Below are 19524 nucleotides of genomic sequence, written 5' to 3' on the forward strand. Positions count from 1 at the left end.
TTATCTTATATATGGTGACTGTGGACACTGTAGGAGGCTGCACTGTTTGGAAGAGATGTTAAACCGAATCATGAATTTTCCTGGAAAGTAAGGTGACACACAGCTTGAGAAAACACACTTGCTGGTACCCAATTCACGATTCAATGACAAACAACAAACCCCATCGACCGTGATTAGTCACAGGATGGACAGACCTGTGCTTCTGAATTGTTACACAAGCAGCACACAGCTGTTAATGGGGCGGAGCTGTGGCTCTGCGCCTGTGGCTGGAAGGTTGCTGGTTCAAATCCCGCGGCCGGCAGAGGAATCCTACTCCGTTGGGCCCCTGAGCGAGGCCCTTAACCTCAGCTGCTCCAGGGGCGCTGTATAAATGGCTGACCCTGCGCTCTGACGCCCAGCTACTCTCCCTGTCTGTGTGTCTCATGGAGAGCAAGCTGAGGTCTGTGAAAAGACAAATTCCTAATGCAAGAAATTGTAGAGGGCAAATAAAGTGATCTTATCTTAATGGACCCTACAATGCTTAGCGTCCCACACAGGGGACCACAGAACGTTCATGGAAAATTTAAAACTACTGCCCCCTGACACCTGGACAGCTGTTTGTAACAGCCACTCCCTCACCTCAGTGCTGCCTGTGCTGTTGACATAGGTGTGTATACAGTAAGTATTGATTAATTCTACAGTTGTCAGCTTTCGTTCTTGCTCTTCACTTAATGTATTGAGGCTAATTTCAGCCCTCAAAAAAAACCAATAAGGGATAGTTATTGGTGCATTTCAAAAATGGAAAGCAAGCTAGAATATCCTTAAACCATACTGGCAGCATAACTTAGGGTACACCTGCAAAAAATATTCAGAAAAATAGTCATGACTGGATCAGAAAATGTTAAGCGGGAAGAAAAACGTTATTAAAACCAAATAGATGAATAAACTTATTTGACCAATAATGCTTTAATAAGTTAAAGCATTTTCCCACGTGTTCTGAGGCAGCCAAAAACACAAAAACTGAAATGATGCGATACTGATATATTTCATTCAGAAAACGCTAATTTTCTTCACACACTAATAAAAAAGTAAAAAGGACTGTTGACTTCTTTAGAAATTGTGGACTCGGATAACAAGGTGAAATTCACCTGGGACAACAGAAGACACGTACCTGAAGCACAACTGAACTCAAGCAGGGATGAATTAGTCGAAGTATCGACCTGTACTTTTCCAGAAATTCCAGAAACCTCTCTTCTTTTGCCAAGTGGACTTCGGGCACATTTTGTGCAAGCAGAGTTGGGTTAAAAATGACCATTTCGGAGAATTGTTTTCACGCTCCCCTCCGCAATACCTGCAATACCTCCGGCTCGCCACACGGTGGCGACACGGCCCTCCTCCACGCTGAGTTTGTTTCTGTTTGGTCACGCAGAGGGGGCATTGTGGGAAATGAGCATGGAAGCTGGGTTCGGAAGCTATTGTTGTTGTTATTGTTGATGTTGTCGTTATCGCCGTCGAGTGTCACGGCGGCCGCGTCAGACCCGGAGCAGAGAAGATGAAGTGACGGTCGGGACCATGTCGAACCTGCTGCTGGTAGAAATGGACGAGATGTCGCTCGACGGCCGGCCGAGCAAGGCAGAGGAGAGCTCGCCAGGCGGCAGGAGTTTCCTCTTGGTGGACGACCGAGAAAATCTGCAGGTAAAAGTTCGACTCTGACCTGAACTGCAGAAATGAAACTACAACCATGAACGTTTTAAAATATAAAACTATAAAACGACACCGGCTGTCACAGGTGTGCCTTTCCTGTCGGTTCTGGATGCGCGTGTAAAAAGTGTATTTCGGGTTTGTTCTGAGGTTCTGTAATAAACATGATCGTGGTAGTAGCATGAAGAGGGGGCTACAGAGCTCAGCACATCGCAACGACGTGTTTGTTTTTTTTTTCTTGAAATGTCTCGTTTTCAATAACATTATGTTGAAAGAGCGCAGTGAAACCATTATTGAGTTTTCGCAACAAAAAATGACATTAGCATGTTCATATGTTCACGTGTTAAACGCTGATGGGGGAAATTCCACTCTTTCACACGTAATTTGGGGCTGACATCGCCTTTGTGTGACAGGAACACGTCATGAGGCTGACAGCGACTAAATGCGTCATGTCGTATGTATAGGTGCAATAGCGCGTCCTGTAACAGGCTGTTCACTTGGAAGTCAGAATCCTCAGGGGGAAATCACTTTTAAGGTTTACATTCAATAGTGTAGAAAGCTGTTAGATTTCTGGTTCATAGTGTTAATTAACGATTACTTTCCCTCTCCAACAAAGGATTGTAACATTTGTAATCGCCATTGATGTCAAATATGAATGGGTAATATGTCTGTGGAAATTTCACTAGTCACGATGAAAATGTATTATGAATTCAAACTAAAATAAATCTATGGTTGACAAAAATAAGTCTATTTAAAAATAGTTTAAAAATAGCAGATACTTTTTCACGGCACTGTATTACGCTAAATGATTCTGTCTTTTTGTTCTGAAAAGCCCAGCGTGTCAGACCCGGGGAGATTGTGCGAAAGTATGATTTGGGCCAGCTGGTGGTTGTGTGTCCAGTTTCTCCAGTATGGCGGGCTTTGTACTGCGGAGAGTTCAGCCAGTGTTTGTCTGGAGCACTGCAGCGGCCTGTCGGCCAGTGCCGGTCCTGTGATGGGAGGGCCGTGCACGAAGCTCCACAGTCCAAGCTGAGCCTGATGGTATTGAAAAGGCAGCCCTTCAGGCAGCCTGCCACGGGTTTGACGTCTCCGGTGGACCTGGCCGCTCCTCGTTGGAGAAGGCAGTAAGCTCCCCGTCTTCTTCTCCCTCCCTCCCACCAGGTCCACAGTGAGGCAGAGTTCCTGGACAAGCTGGGCTGCCAGGGCGTGCAGAGTGTCAAGGTGGTCTCCATCTTTGGCAACACGGGCGACGGCAAGTCCCACACGCTGAACCACGTCCTCTTCCGGGGGGAGGAGGTCTTCCGCACCTCGGCCCTGCAGGACTCCTGCACCGTGGGGGTGTGGGCGGCTTTCGACCCCCAGCTGGGGCTGGTGGCGCTGGACACCGAGGGGCTGCTGGGCGCCGCCGCCAACCAGAACCAGAGGATGCGGCTGCTGCTGAAGGTGCTGGCCGTGTCCGACGTGGTGGTGTACCGCACGCGGGCCGAGCGGCTGCACAACGACATGTTCCAGTTCCTGGGCAGCGCCTCGGGGGCCTACCTACGCCACTTCGCCCGCGAGCTGCGCGCCCTGTCCAGCCGCTGCGGCCTGGAGGTGCCCCTGTCCAGCCTGGGCCCCGCCGTCGTCGTCTTCCAGGAGACCTCGCGCACCAAGCTCCTGGGCTGCGGTATGGGCCCCCAGGTCGTCCCCCTGAGGGGGATTCGGCAGAAGGGCACCGATTATGGTCTTTAAAATAAAAAGGTCGACTTTCTGTTCCCTGAAGGACTGCAGCGATCACATACGCCAGCCAGTCAGCTTACTCCCCATAGTGGCCCAGAATTGTCGATCTGTGTGTTTTAGTAGTTTTCAGTTGTCGTAAATATTATTTTTGACGTTATGACAATTACAATTTTGACATCAGACTGTCGGGACGTTAAACTGAGATCCCAATTATTTGATCGTTAAAAGAGCCCATCACACTTCCTATCAAAGTGAGGGTGTTGACTATTCTTTGTGTAAAGATGCCCTGGGATTGAAAGTATGATGTGAAATGCAATGAATTATGATGAAGGTAAAGGAAACAGGAGACCGATGTAATATCAGCAGTTGTCCTGTCATTCCTGTCGTTGCTGCAGAGAGTAGTGTCTCTGGGCAGGCGGACACACTGCTGCAGAAGAGGTTCCACGATCTGGGGCTGACAACAGAGGCCTTCAGCTCGGTGCAGTACGTGGGCACGCAGACCGTCTGCCCCCCAACGGACTATTCCGGCCTGCAGGACACCATCAGACAGCAAGTAAAAAACACAGCGACGCGCTCCCCGAGACACCCTGCCATAGTCTACAGTGCTTTGCAGGTGAGCGAGCTTCCCATTTGAGCATAGAGCTTCTTCAGTGTCACTTTTGGGATGGAGTGTGGCACATTTTAGAGTGAATGTTAGATACAGTTATAAAGTAAGAGAGAAGCGGCGGAGAAGTTAAGCTATAAGATGAAGTCTGCTGTTTTGATGAGTAACTTCATTGGCTAAATCAGACCTGGAGAGAATTTAAATTGACCCAATTAAGGCAATTACTGAGTTAACCAAGTAATTAAGAGTCGAGGTTGGATAGGGTCAATACAGAGGATCACAGTCCCAGGATCACACCAAAAAAACCAAACTAAGTTCCTCCCGATCCCCTGCGTTCCTCCCTCACTTTCAGGCCCTGAGCGAGAGGTTCTGTGGAGAGATCTCTGATGACAAGATCAGCCTGTACTCTTTCTTCCCTGATGAGTACTTCACCTGCCCCTCACTCTGCCTCAGCTGCAGGTAAGGCACGAGTTGGTCTGGGGGCTCAGTGCCAAAGCTGCATGGTTCTGCCAGCAGGAAGTCGTGCAGGCGTTGCCTCTCGAATAAGAAAGGGCAGGGACTGACTTTTACAGCTTCATTGACCCAGGAAGCTCCTATAGATTCAGGGTCTGGACATCTTCCATTTCTTTTGTAACAGCAAGCGATCGACCTTGCTGGTACTCTATGACCTCAAATGATTTTTGTCTTTAAAAAGAACAGTGGCTTGGCTAGAAGTAAGTGCTGCCTAGTTTCCGCTCACCATGAAATAGGAACACGCGTGCTCCCTGTCCGCAGTGTGCGCTGCAAGAACGGCATGAACCACCTCAAAGACAGCATTCCGCACATGGCCGATGGGTTGTGCCAGTACGCCCACCAGTTCAACAACAAGGTCCTCATCTGTAAGGTAAACTCCCTTTGGAAGGCTCACAGCAGGGCCATTAGGTGACGCCGCCATGTCAGTTGTGTGATATTTCCAGATTGCGTGTCAAGCCTTGCGTTCCTTATCCCATCGGTCTGGGCAGTCTGTCCCAAGGTTTCATCAACCGTGCACCAGAATATTTCTGCGTCTGATGTCACTACATTTTCATTCATGATAGACCATGAAACTGCCACGCTTTCTAATCTGGAGGGACACGCTGGGGAAAACACACCTTTCAGTACAGGGGTACTTGATAGCATCTGTTGGGGGGAAAAAAATATTGTTACAGTTAACAAAATGAAACTGCTGTGTTGAATAGTTCAGGGCTTATTCACCCCTGGTGTAATGTACAATCACATCAAATTGCTGCATCTCATTTAATGAAAAGGATTGGTCTCTGAATCTTAAGGCTAGAGGAGTCACCCTTCATTCTGAGATCTGAACTTGAACAATTGTATGTCATCTTCCTCAGAAATGCTATGAGGGTGGCAGGGAGGTGATTGTTATCCCCAAGACGTCGGCCTCCTCTGATAACCCCTGGATCGGTCTGGCGAAGTACGCCTGGTCAGGGTGAGTGGTCCAGTGCTCTTGGCCAGGACGACCTTGCAGCTGTTGCCAACACTGCGGTGACAGCAGCGCTGATCTGGCGTGCGGCCCCCGGTGTGCACTGCTGACCCACTTGCTGGTCCCTGTCCCCCTCCAGGTATGTCCTGGAGTGTGCCAGCTGCGGAATCATCTACCGCAGCCGACAGTACTGGATGGGGAACCAGGACCCAGAGAGCAGCGTGGTGCGGCCGGAGATCAAGCACGTCTGGCCGGGGGTAAGTCCTCCTCACCCATCCTCCTCTTCCACATCAGCACATGCAGGCTCGCACACGTCGGCAGGTTCATGACAGTCCTCCCCAGCACAGCAAACATACACTCAAGATATTTAGAAGAACTAGCACAGACAGCACTTTCTGTCAGTACAAAGACAAGGCGATCGACCAGTGGTACACACTAGAAAAAAAATGGAAAATAGTCCTTTATTCTTTTATTATACGCACGAGGCTATTTGGGAATCTCCAGATTTATTTTTTTTTAAACGCCACTCTCTAGCGATATTTCCTGTACCTGCCTGGCAGCAAACAAGGGATGCGGCCACACATCTCGGATATATCCCTGTGTCGGAGACTGGAGAAACAGAGTGTTTCTCACAGATGTCAGAGGAGTTGAAGTGTGCTGGAAAGCTAGCATGAACCTTCGTCAGTCTAGCATTGTCTAGGCAGCTGTGCTGCAATCTTTAAACGTTTTGGAGAGCTCTACAGAAAACCAAGCCCAGTCGGTAAGATCATTCTCACCCTTGACTCTCTCCCTTTTTGTGTCCAGAATGAGGTGTTCCTGGCAGACCACCAGAACGCAGCACAGCGTGTGCTGGATGGGGTGAACTTCGTCATCCAGTCCGTATCGGAGTACAGCACTGGGCCAACCAAGGCCGTCACAGCCTGGTTGACAGATCAGGTGGCTCCACCCTACTGGAGGCCGAATGCAGAAATCACTGTGAGCTTGGCTGTTTACCCTCATTTCTTCTCATAGAAATCAGTGGAAAGGAAAATGAAAAGGGTTACACTCCCATGCGATAGCAGATATGTTTTCTACCTTTCATGGTCTTCTGTTGATCACAAAGAAATGCGCTTTGAATTACATCTGTTTGAATATTTACCCGGATAAAGGTAACAGCAGCTGTTGATTTATGAACAAGGTTCTGCAACTCAGGCAAGAATTGGTTTACAGTGAGAATATTGCCTCCATCCCTGAATCTGATGTACCATCCAAGGTTTTCTGAGCTCTTATTTTTGTACGGCCCATTATTTCAGTTCTTTGCAACTCTTTTTTGTTCCTTCACACTTTATTGCTTGCCATGCTGATGAGCTTTTTCTGTAGGCTGTGTGTCAGATACAGGACAGGGCTATCCTCATTATAATTTAACATGCAGTGAAAGCATGGTAAAACCATACAGAAATCTCTCAAGAAACAGGGTGAATGTTTTTATTTCTCAGTGGTTATTCAGTAGTATTTTAGTTCAAATGTCCTTAAAGCACAGTCAGGTTTGCTTTACTGTGGCTTTAGTCTATAAGAGCCCACCGTGGAGTGGTGGCTCTGTGGCTCAGGATCTGCGCCTGTGGCTGGGAGGTTGCTGGTTCGTGTCCCGTGGCTGGCAGAGGAATCCTACTCTGTTGGGCCCCTGAGCAAGGCCCTTAACCCCAGCTGCTCCAAGGGCACCGTATAAATGGCTGACCCTGCGCTCTGACCCCCAGCTTCTCTCCCTGTCTGTGTGTCTCATGGAGAGCAAGCTGGGGTCTGTGAAAAGTCAAATTCCTCATACAAGAAATTGTATATGGCCAATAAAGCGATCTTGATCTTAGTAAGGGCCCTTCATTATCTAGGCTAGGAAACATGCAGTATCTCTTCCCTCGGTTGTGCAGGCGTGCCACGGCTGTAAGAAGGCCTTCGAGGAGGCGGAGAGGAAGCACCACTGCCGCTCCTGCGGGGAGGGCTTCTGCCAGAGCTGCTCCACACACGCCATGCCCGTGCCGGAGAGGGGTTGGGGGTCAGCACCCGTGCGGGTCTGCGACACCTGCTACGGCCGGGGAGGGAGCGCCGCCTCTGGCCAGGGTGAGAGCTGCCTCATTCCTCGCGCCAGGGTGGAGACGAGGACGGATTGCCTGTCTGTCTTCGCGTTTTGGTGGAGGGCCGATCCGAGGTACTGTGAATGGGGGAAGTGCATAGACCAGATGCAATGTTGGCTTCCTCTCTTGTCTGTCTCACAGGGTCTGAGGCGGAGCCCAGGGGTCTGATCGCTCGGCGGGTGACAGAGGTGGCCCAGAGCACACTGAATCTCGTGACAACAGCAGTGGACTACCCATTAGGTAAAGCAGAGAGTTTTTCTCATCATTCACGCTGCCTTACTGAGTGAGACGGGAAGACGGGCAGATTTCATCTGGAGAAAATGCATTTTGGGAGACCCTTGATTTTACATTTATAGTTAATCCGACTACATCCTCAGGAGTTAATCCGTTTCCAAATCTGCTTTTTTTAGGTTAATCTTTCCAAATCGCTCATAAATGCTAATGTACAATACAAAAGGAGAAGTGACACCAATAGCAGTATAGTCTTCTATTCATTTTTCCATCACAAATCAGAGGTGAAAGTGTAAAGACTTTGAACCGTTTGACATTTGACAGTGTTTGTAAGTGTCATATTTGCTTTTTATTGCTTTACCACTAAAAATCTAAAATGTGTCCCGAAAAGAGAGGCAGCAGAAATACAATTCCAAATAAAAACAGATCGATTGCGCACCGGGCGGAAGAAATGTTTCACGGTCATCTCTTACCTGGCAGGTTTTGTGAAGAATGTCGCGCGGCCGGACTACTGGGTTCCTGACCATGAGATCGTGCAGTGCCACCAGTGCAGCAAGGCCTTCACGCCCAGCATGTCCAAGCACCACTGCAGGGCCTGCGGCCAGGGAGTGTGTAGCTCCTGCTCCGAACAGCGCCGCCCCGTGCCCTGGCGCGGGTGGGACCACCCTGTGCGGGTCTGCAACGCCTGCGCCGACAAGACGGGCAGCCGCTAGGCACGGGAAGTGGGGCAACATGGGAAGGAAGACCTTGACACTTTCCTGGAGTTTTCTGTGGTGTCCTTTGCGAAGGACTGTAAATATTCCTGTCAGAGCTGAACCTGCAGCAGTAAGGTTTGGGTGTGGCTCCTGCAGTTTTCAGCGGGTAGGCACTGATTCCTGAGTGCTGTCAAACCTCCAGCGTAAAGAAGACCGCACAGCCTGGAATGCAGCCACATAGGACTGGGTCTCCCATGTGCAAATCAACAGCACAAGAAAGAATTTCAGCTTTGGGTGTCACTAGTTGATCATTGCTTTGAAGTCTTCATCACGGCCTCAAGTACTGTACCTGTGGGCAGGCTGGCTGCTGGGCTCAGAGGTCAGGACACAGCGTTATGGGATGAATTCTTGGAATCAAAAGCCTACTGTCGGTACAGGCAGCCTCTAGAAATAACAATTGTTTAAACTTATTTTCTTAGAAAACAACTTACCTTTGTCCCAGTTGCTTTAGCCATATGCATTGTCTGAGAAAAACATCTCTGCTCCCAAAGCTCCGTCATTTAAAAATGAGGCTTCATTTATCCATTTATTTAAAGCAGAAAATACTGCAATACTTGTGTATAACTACTAATATACACTATCCTGTTTTAAAGTGCAACTTTAAAACCAATATTAATATTAAAGCTAGAAAGGTCTGTATCTGTTTTTTAAAAGAAGTCCAGAGAATGAAAATCAATATGCAATGCTAAAGCAATACAAAATGTCAGTAATGTGTCATTGAGCATATAATCAAATTCCATTATCCTGTTAAGTTATGTTAATGATCAATTAAATACTATATAATGCGACCTGTTTGTCCAGGGGAAAATAATTCCTTCATAAACAACATCATTTTCAGAAGCTTCCTGTTCTGTCTCCTGTAATGCATTATGAGGGCAAGTCATTCTAAACCAGATCCAGTCAAATACAGAGAAGACCATAGTCTCACCAACTTCATCTCACTTAGGGGTTTTATTCTCAGTGGTACTGCCACCAGACTGAGCCGAGCAAACTCTCTGAAGCTCAGCTGAAGAAGGCCAGGGTCCCTGCAGGCTGGTTGTCATTTGGATTGCTGGTCAGCCAGGCCCCGGCCAGGGAGAAGGGAAATTAACAGAACACTGATGTTGAGAAGTCAGATTCACATCTGAAGGAGAAGGACATGCTGCTGGTTCCTTGGTGACAGTTTATCAAATGTTGTAACAACAGCTTATCCAGTAGTGCCGCTACTCATAATTTAGACAAGTAGTGTCTCATTTTGTAAGAGACGACTGCTGGTCAGCTAACCCTCATTTGCAATGAATGTTCAAGGTGTGTCAAAAGGACTGTTAATGGGATTGTTTGCTGTTAAAATCAGTGTTTCTTGTTACTCCGTTGCATTTGTTGCTTTTTCTCCGCAGTTATTATTTCCCATGGAGTTTAGAACATATTGGTGCTGCATTATGTGCTCGAAGAGACACCCCCTGGGTGTTGTTCCATGGGGAAAGCATCTTAGGTTTTCAAACACTCTGAAAATTCAAGATACAAGAACAAGGGTCTGGGTATTCAGGTTCCGGGTTCTGCTCCTCTTGGCAGAAGATGAGATGATATAATGGGTGGCTGTATCTGCAATGCACAGAGTGTGGCATCAATGGAGTTAGAAGACGGGTGTGTTAATAATTTGAATCCTCAGCATTGACCTTTTAACCAATAGAAAATCACTTGTGTAAAACACAAAATGGTTACGAATGGGAGAATGTGGGTAGGATATTCTAATCCATATCAGTAACCCACATCTTTATCTCCATGTAGGTAGCATGAATCGTAATTGTTTCCTAGTCTGCTGGACATTCCTGTTTTTCATGCAGTTAATTTGGTATAGAGTATATTTTGCACTTAATTATGGACTACTCTTAAAGGGAAGAATCCATTTCAATATCACTTTTAATTTGTGTTTAATTTTGATGGAGTAATGTTAGAATGAGAAAGATGTATGCTGAATCTGTGCATTTTTCCATCTTTATATGCACTTTATTACAGAGTGAAAACAGAGTGTGTTTTCCAGTTTAGGGAATATTAAACTTGTTTGTCTTCTGTATGGCTTTAGCTTAATGATTAAAGCAAATGTTTTAAATATGATTTTGGCATTAGACAATCTTGTCTTTTAAGGAGATGTTCTGATTAAACACTTGGAAATCATGTGTGCCTTGCTTCTTTCTGTCTGTGTTTTACAAGGAAGATTAAAATCCTGAAACAGTACAGCCGCAGATCAGCCCGAGGTCACATCTAAAATCCTTCTTCGTGGCATTTAGCTATCTGCAACATCTCACTAATTAGACAGTAATAGCTTATGAAATCTGCTTGCCAATAAACACAGCTTTATTTGTATTGATTACACAGTCTGCTTTCTTAACTACCACAGTCTAGCTGACGTACGTGCACGGATGTAGTTTATATGAGCAGGGGCTCCCTCCCCAGTAATACAGGATAACTCGGAACCAGGATAAAACTGGTCGAGGTTGTATGCTGCACAGTCGTTAAGCCTGGGGCAGGAATTGCAGCTGCAGTAGATCCCACAATGGCTCATCTGAAGGCCACTGTTGAGTCAGGTTAAAGGCAGTGAGAAAGTGACTCTTTGGCATGCCCCCTCTTTGAGTCTGGCAGCTGGCTGGATGCCTGTCTGACCGGGTGATGCCAGCAGACAGCAGATTCTGTTCCCACTGGCAGCACAGCCAGAACGGGCACTTGGACACAGGAAGCTAATTGTCTTTGACTCCTGCAAGTCGGCATGGGGGTCTTGCGGTGAGATCAGATGGCTCCCACTCGTCTTATTCCAGGTCAGTCAGCGGCTATTTGAGGGAAATAACTGGCGCTTTAAGATCTGCGTCGTCGTGAAATCATTATTGAATGAGGAACAATATGGGGAGGGGAAAGCCACCGTGCTCTCTTCCCTATTCTGTTCAGCAGCTTCTAAGCCACCAGAAGTCCCCTGAACTACGGACTGCCAGCAGCATGCGTCAGGGAAGTGGATGACCCTCTGCGAAACTCTCGCAGTGCAGGAAGTGACACTGCAGCTTCTGAGCTGACCTGAAACAGTCAAGGTGATTAATCTCACCTGCATTCAGACACACCGGTCTGTACTGGACCTTCTCAGGCAGCAGCGCGTGAGGGAATCTAAATAAAAGTGACTATTTATACGCATAAAATTTCTAATTATTATTGACAGTCATTCCTCTTTGTACTACTCCTTTTATAATAACATCCCAGTATTTTCAGTCCTTTCACATGAATATATGACATGTATATGGTAAGCAGACCATATTATTATATGATTGAGGTTTAATATGAATTACGCTTGAGGATCTCACACATGGTCCTGATACTCTTTTCTTTTGGGGTTTTACTCCGAATTATTTCTAATGAATTAGGATGATTTAGGGACAATTGTTGAGACCGGCTTGATTCTTGCTCAGAGGGCCTGGTAAGTCACAGGAGCAAAGATCCAGGCCTGAGGTCTCTAGAGCTCTTTAAAAAGCATCAACAGCTGGAGACCTTTGCAACACAGAAATATAGTGCTTTTCTGGACACTCCACTCAAAGCACTTTACAGGTAGTGGGGACTGCCCTCCACTACCACCAATGTGCACCTCAATTAATCAGGTCAATCACCAAATCGATTATCTCAAGTTAGATTATTAAGATCAAAGGTGAAATGAACAACCTGTCCACATTGTGGTCCTCTTGTATTGGAGTTGTGCAGCACTGGAATAGGCCAGTGTCCAGGACCTGAACTTGATCTTCCCATCTACATTAATTTTTCCAACAGTACCAAAAATACTGTGGTTTTACTGGTAAAACTTACTGGGTAAAAATAATTTCCTTGCTGATTAAGCAAGGTTTGGTCTGTGATACATTGTATATTGTACAGGACTTGAAAGCACCCGGTAACCGAATTCCACATCCAGTCTTGCAAAGAGCCTATGAGAGTAATTTTCCTCGACGAAGCCCAAGATATGCAGTTGAGGAGAGAGGGCGCTAGAGGGAGACATGGGGCGATTTTTAAAAATAGTTTTTCTCTTCGTCTAGGTGAATTAGTCCGCAGACATCAGCAGATTATGTTGGTTAGAAAAAAGAACGTATTTGTTTCTTTTTAAAGAAAATATCAGAACACTGTGTTACCCAAGTTTCTTTAAATACATTTGTAGGTCAGAATATTTCAGTTCTGTACTTTATTATGATTTGTAGAGATAACCTTCTACACAAGAGAAAGAAACTCTCTGAATTAAACCTGATGTATTAATTTAAAGTATTACAGCCCTTTTAGCTAAAATATGTGTATTCAAATGAAAAACTTCAACCATGTAATTATTTAAGAAAGGGTATTACAATTATTATTAAAACATTTGATAAGCTATTTCTAACAGCATTTGAACTTATTTTGATGGTTTGAATTTGAAAAGTACATTTCACCTTTGCTTTAATTTTTAATATTTTAATATTTAAGTTCAATATTTTAAGACCTGTCCATTTCTGGTCATTTAACTTTGAAGTGTTTTACATGTTTTTCATATTCTTATTATCTTTATTCATGGATACGAAATTGAGGCTGTTAAGTGGGCACAGTGGTTAACACTGCCTCTGTGCAGCTGTGGGGTCCTGGGGTCAATTCCAAACTTGGGGTGCTATCTGTGTGGCGTTCTTTCTTCTCCCCATATTCATGTGGTTTTCCTCCAGGTAGTCCAGCTTTCAACAAAGACATACAAGTAGTTTAATTGATTCCTAGGAAAAACTGGCCCTGGCATTAGTGTGTGTGTGTCGGCCTGTGTGTGCCTGTGATAGTGTACCCTGCCTTGCGCCCCTTGCATGCTGGGACAGGCTCCTGCTCCCCCACAACCCTGTACTGGATAACGCAGTTAGAGGATGGATGGAAGGGGTCTGAAACTGCAATGTGCTGAATGTTGCCTGGAATTGCAGTCAGCCTGATTTAGTTGTACTTTGCACATGAAGGCTGAGGGACTAAAGTGTTTGCTCTCCTGCAATGAAACATTATTTAAAAGGGAGCCCTTGCTTCAACCTACAGGCGCATAAACAGGTCAGAATGTATCCTGACATGCACAGCATTAAGCAGAATGAGAGGGTGTGACCCTCCCTGATGCTAATTTAACTTGGGATTACCCCTGCCAATGCCGGTCGGTATCCCTACGTACAGTTGGGTGGACCAGAGCGACCTGAATCCATAATTTTTTCTATTGCACTGTATTGCTCCCTATTGAAATTTTTTTTCAGAGGATTTAGCCAGGACACTGCAGAAAACATTTCTACTCCTACTAACTCCTTCTGTCATAGGATATTTAATCACCAAGTAACCAGGTGCTCAGTTTAATTAATAAATAATTCCTTACTTTTATATAGTGCTTTTCTGGACACTCCACTCAAAAACGCTTTACAGGTAATGGGGATCCCCTCCACCCCCACCAGTGTGCAGCCCCACCTGGATGATGCAATGGCAGCCATAGTGCACCAGTCCGCTCCTCACACACCAGCTCTCAGTGGGGAGGAGAGCAGAGTAATGAAGCCAGTTCAGAGAGGGGGATTATTAGGAGGCCATCTTTATAGGATAGTGTCCTCATCACTATACTGGGTTTTAACATCTTATCCAAAAGTTGGCACCTCTTAAAGCACACCGTAATGGGGGCATTGTTTTGTCCAGAGTCCAGAGGGAAGAGAGCCAACTGCTGGTCACCCAGCACCACGTACAGCAGCAGACCAGACTTCCTTACATCTCTCCCACCCCACTCACTGTCGTACTGACCAGGTACCAGCAATGATTTGGTGAGCAATTAATATCCTTTTATTCAATTGCATCACTGCGCACAAACTGCATTTGTTAGGGCTTTTCCAGGTTTTTCTTAACTGGATCTTGAAAAAGTTATTCGGGGGGGATTCAAGATACAGAAATACGACGTCAAAGTCAAATATATCACACCCCGACCCTGCAGTGCGAGTACCCAACATCTGAGCAGGAAGACTTTGACGAAACACTTATATTTACTTTTAAGATCAGCCAAAACTAAACTGACATCCATCTCTTTGGCATGTACCCGCCTGAAGTGAAAAACGAGCTCTGGAAAGTTAAGGTGCAAAAAAGGGGTAGAGAAGGGGTCTTGTGGCGTGTCGGGGGAAACTCGGGTGCTGGTGGAATCTGGCGTACATGGCGTTCCCTGCGGACATCTCCTGCGCCATGCAAGACTGCTCATTAGAGGCGGCTGGATAATTAATAGATCCCTGACTAAAAGGCTCCCCTCTTTCTCTTACTTGTCTGGGAGCAGAGTCTCAGGTGGGTAAGCCAATCAAAGGGCGGGGTGTCACAACATGTAAGATCTCCTCTGCTAATGCTATATCTCGACATCGTGATGATCTCGAATAAACTCTCTCTTCACACTGGTGTCGAAGAGGAACTTATTACACACCAGTCATGAGCATTCTTTGCAACGAGACTTGAACTGCCACGGTGTCTTGATCATCAGTGTGTTTCGGACACGCTGGGCGGCCTAGTGCCTTGAACTCGTCTGGAGTGAAAGCCAGATATTCAACCAGACAGTGAGTGTGGAGCTCAGCCATTTGTAGACTTGAAACTGTGCATACAGGTGTTAACGGCTGTTTTTGCCTCTGTGGTGTTTTACGGTTAACATGCATTCTGTGAAACAAGCATTATTTAATTACTATTAACTCAGCCCAGAGGTACTGTGATAACGGAAATAAAGAATGACGTTGACATCCCGAGAACTTCGCCATTTGAAAATCTCTGTTAAGACTGTTTTGCACATCTTGTGCATCATGTACAAGTGCAGGGTAAACAATAGACAGTTTATGATATTACTCGTTTAAAAAAGTGCCAACAGACACCGTATCACTATTATCTCTTAAACCACGGCAATTCACGAACTCATATGTTTCTAAAAAGTTTTAACTCGGGTGGGAAACGCGTTTTATTTTTAATTATTAGACGCGAGCTCGGTGGACCGAATGTTAGTTTCGAGAACAGGACACCCGCCTTAAAAAGAAACGTCCTTCGCGTTCAACAGAAAAATAAAATCCAGTTTTACCTCTTGTCTGCGCGGCATTCAAACGATCCGAATTGGAATAGGCTGGGTTTTTTAACCAGTTAACTTTCTTTTTTTGGTTCCTGACATTTAATTTCTACGTACTGTTCAACTCCGTCTCCCACAAGGAGCTATTCGGACGTATTTGAATTACCCACTCGCTCCCGTTTCCTTGACGACCGAAGCAGCTCATCTTGCAGGCCAGACGCTGGCTCTTATGATCGTGTGTTATATGTAAAAAACAATAACAGAAACAGTGCGCTATTAAACTGGCTTGGCTTCTGCTGAATGGGTCTGTTTTCGGAGGGAGTGGTGTCACTAGATGACACGAATGAAAGAGCCGTTGTTGTAGCTCGTTTCCGACTACATTTATAAACTACGAATTCAGTTTTTTTTCCTTACGGGGGAAGCGGGAAATGTAAACATTTTTTTAAAAACCGTATTTTTATGAATAAGGTCACTACCGGTAAAAGAAGAGAACGGTTAGATTTCACATGTATACATTTAAAATTAAATGTGGGAGAGGTGGCGGGACAAAGTTTTATACAGTACTAGCTATACACAGGCCTGCATACAGACTCTGCTGGTCGCTCTTTCCTGTTGACAACTTCCTTGAGGCCCTGAGGCCACTGTTGTCACACAGTTGTCAGAGTACAATGCTGAGGATTTGCTGAGGAAGTGCAGACAACGGGGGGTGTAAGACTTGATATCTGTTTTCAACAGGATTGAGTGCTGGGGATTGTGCTGGTCAGGGAATGGCGATGGAAGTCTGTCTCTTCCTGTAGCCTGCCATGCATTGCCTACCAGCAAGTCGAGGGACTTTCTTCGTTTCATTGGAGGGGAGGGTATCTAATATTTTGGCCAGTGAGTGCAGAATGGACAAATTGTCTGGCAGTCGCTTACGTAGAGACAGAAACAGACGATCCAGTACAGAGCAATACGCCAGGAAAAAAATCATAACCCCATTTTTAACATTATATTATTTATTTATCTTTGTACAATGTAATTATAATACAAATATGTAGGTTTAGATACAAAAATCTGTAAATAAAGATTAAAAATAAGCTTCAACTGGCTTGTTACCACTACACTACAGTTTACAATCAAGTTTATGAGGTAATTTAGTTTTTTCTTCTTCTTTAACATAATGACCTACAAATCCAGAGGTGGTGGTGGATTGGGGGAGGTTTTCAATATGACATTAAATACTTTCTCGATTCGCAAAAGAGGAAGGAACTAGGGGCAAAGACAGCTTGTATGAGTAAACCGTTTACACACCCAACACCCTGCTCTTTATACAACGTACCTTGTACTCAAACAGATTAAATTTGGCCTTGGTTCATGATGCAGGACCACAAACAGAGGACAGCCTTTCTTGTATTGTGAAAACTACATAATTATGGGTCAGCCTTGCCAATACATATGATCCTGATGCAAAGACAAATTAAAGGTTATTATAAATAAACTCTGAGAAAAGTATATGCAATATTAGACCAGAGGTGGATCACTGTTGGTAACCATTAATCAGTGTCAGTGGGTAGGTTTGACTTGGCACTTACTGCCAGCAGATGGTAACACAATTACATGTAAACACTCTTGGTACTGCAACCATTATTTAAAGCCATCGTCTTTTTCTGCCAAATCCATGAAATTGGGAAAAAAAAAATCAGCAGATCCTATATTTTCAGTAAAAAAAACTTGGACGGAAACTTGGAAATGCGTTTAGCGGTCGGAAGAGTTACTGGGATTAAACGGGCGAGGGGAGACGACGGGTACTGCCGGCGGCAAATGTGAAGTGCGAACCCAGTGACCCCAATTAGCTTTTGTGCTTCACCCCTTGCAGAATCCGAGACAGAGTGTGAACGTGTCCCACGATTGCCTGGTTACAACAGTCTAATTCTACAGCAATTGATTTTCCTCTGATGCGTGGTATTCTGGCAATGTTTAACGGGAAAAGAAAAGCAACATGCACTAAGCGTGGATTGAAGCATGTGTCCAGCACAACACCCGATGGAAATGGGACATGGGATTTGGCGTGACTGGAATGTGGAGAGGAATGTAAAACCCGTGCACGGTGTTTTCAATTAAATTGCACTACTTCAAAAAAAAATCTAAGGGGAAAAATGAGAAATCGTTATTTCAAATGCATCGTGCACGTGGGTCTGTCGAGGGTTTTAATAGTAAAACGCAGTTTCCAGCCACACTATAACAGTCAAAGATGCCTTGCTTGACACCCTTTGAACAGCAAAGGCTGTTGAGCTAGAATGTTGGTATTCATGGATGTTTTTGCAGAAAAAACAAAAACAGCTGGTGTGAAAAGTTCCCTTTTTCCATTTTTATTTTAGGAAAATTATGAGGATCAGAAGGATCATTAAGTTCTCATTCAACCTCTAAACGTGCAGTTTTAGATCTTAAATGGACATTAATTGAGAAGAACTGTACCTGTAAAACCTGCAGAACCCTAGGTCTTAAGGATAGCCATAAGCCAATACTTAAAGATGTTATCCCCTACACAGCTTCAGTCCTGTGTACTTGTGTATGCTTAGAAAACAAATCTGAAAATGCAGTTATTTACTGTCCAGCATACGTCCTTAGACTGTACAACCAAAAAATAACTGATCCCCTTCTCCACACTGTTCAGAACGTAGACTAGGCCATTTCAATCTCTTGCTTCACAAAATACAGATTTGAGACAATTTCAGTTTCATTGCAGCTCTGTTGGTTTTTGTTACATCCAGCACTTCTGCGCTCACCTTAAAATCGGCTTTATCTTAAGAAAAAAACAAAAGCATTCATTCCCGTATGTTTTTGACTCCCAATTCCTTTAACTGATAAAAGCAACACCAAGGTCATGTTTGTCTGGACCAACCCTCCTTCCCATTAGATTAGACATCCCAATCCTGTACATACTTGGGGTCTCCAGTGCTGGACATGGAGATCCCCAATCCAGAATGTTTCAGAGGTTACAAATGACATGTTCCTAAAGACCGGGAACTGAGCAAGTAACTGGATAATATATGTCTTGTTAAGGGAGGTCTGGTCCTTAATGGTGAACTGTTTTTGTTTCTGCAATTTACCTGAAAAATACCGTCTTTAAATTGGTCCAAAGCTTTGGAAATTTGAGGATTGCATTGATTCGTCCTGTCTACGCTCTCATGAAAGATCCCTGGCACCATTCGGAAGTATTCATCCCGGTGTCCTGGCTGACTTCCCATCGGGGCCTGAGCAAGCGTGCCTCCGTACGGTTCCCCCTTTATTCCAGCTGCCGTGCAGGGGTGGGGGACAGGGGTCCCCTCCTGTCTGTGGAGCAGTTTGGGATCCTTTGGGATGAGAAGCGCTATATAGATGCATGGAATTATTAATAAGCTATAAAACGTACAGGACTGGGGCTCGGGTTCTCAACCGATGGGGCGCACCACCCCCTAGGGGGGCATGTAAGTATCCAAAGGGGGATGCAGGAGCTTTTAATATACAGCTAATCCGAAATCCGTACCACATTTTTCCGACTATAAGGCAGTTTTTTACAGCACTTTATAAGCAGAAAAGTAAGATTCGCCTTCTAATCAAGCTTCCATGTGTCTCCGACGCGTATTTGCTGCTAAACAGGAAATTCTCTGAAGCAAAATTTGAGTTAGCAAAACCACAAAGTCTGATCCATCAACAGTCATTTAATTATAAAAAATGTTAATTAAACCTTTGAATTGCCCGAGACATCTTCTGTCAGTTGACTTGGGAGAAGCTTTGGTTGAAATACTTTCCTGCCTACATAAAGTTCTATACATCCTTGTCCCATTTTCAGCCACCGATCTGTGCAAGGATGGATTTTCTGCACCTTCGATGATCAAAACTAGGCGCTCGACAGACTAGATGGCGAAAGTGCATAATGCTCCTTCTTCCACAGAGCCGAGAAT

General features: G+C 45.2%; 1 protein-coding gene across 1 annotated transcript; it reads left to right on the forward strand.

Moving 5' to 3' along the window:
- The first annotated feature begins 1398 nt into the window (after positions 1-1398).
- Positions 1399-10711, forward strand: LOC148838679 (zinc finger FYVE domain-containing protein 1). Its single transcript, XM_088910550.1, has 11 exons — positions 1399-1674; positions 2842-3346; positions 3795-4012; positions 4356-4462; positions 4778-4886; positions 5374-5471; positions 5605-5722; positions 6270-6440; positions 7367-7556; positions 7712-7810; positions 8282-10711. The coding sequence occupies exons 1-11, from the start codon at positions 1552-1554 to the stop codon at positions 8512-8514; spliced, it is 1971 nt and encodes a 656-aa protein (XP_088766676.1). The 5' UTR covers positions 1399-1551; the 3' UTR covers positions 8515-10711.
- Positions 10712-19524: the final 8813 nt, after the last annotated feature.

The sequence above is a fragment of the Atractosteus spatula genome, chromosome 3, assembly GCF_055471065.1.
Source record: "Atractosteus spatula isolate fAtrSpa1 chromosome 3, fAtrSpa1.hap1, whole genome shotgun sequence".
Classification (NCBI taxonomy): domain Eukaryota; kingdom Metazoa; phylum Chordata; class Actinopteri; order Semionotiformes; family Lepisosteidae; genus Atractosteus; species Atractosteus spatula.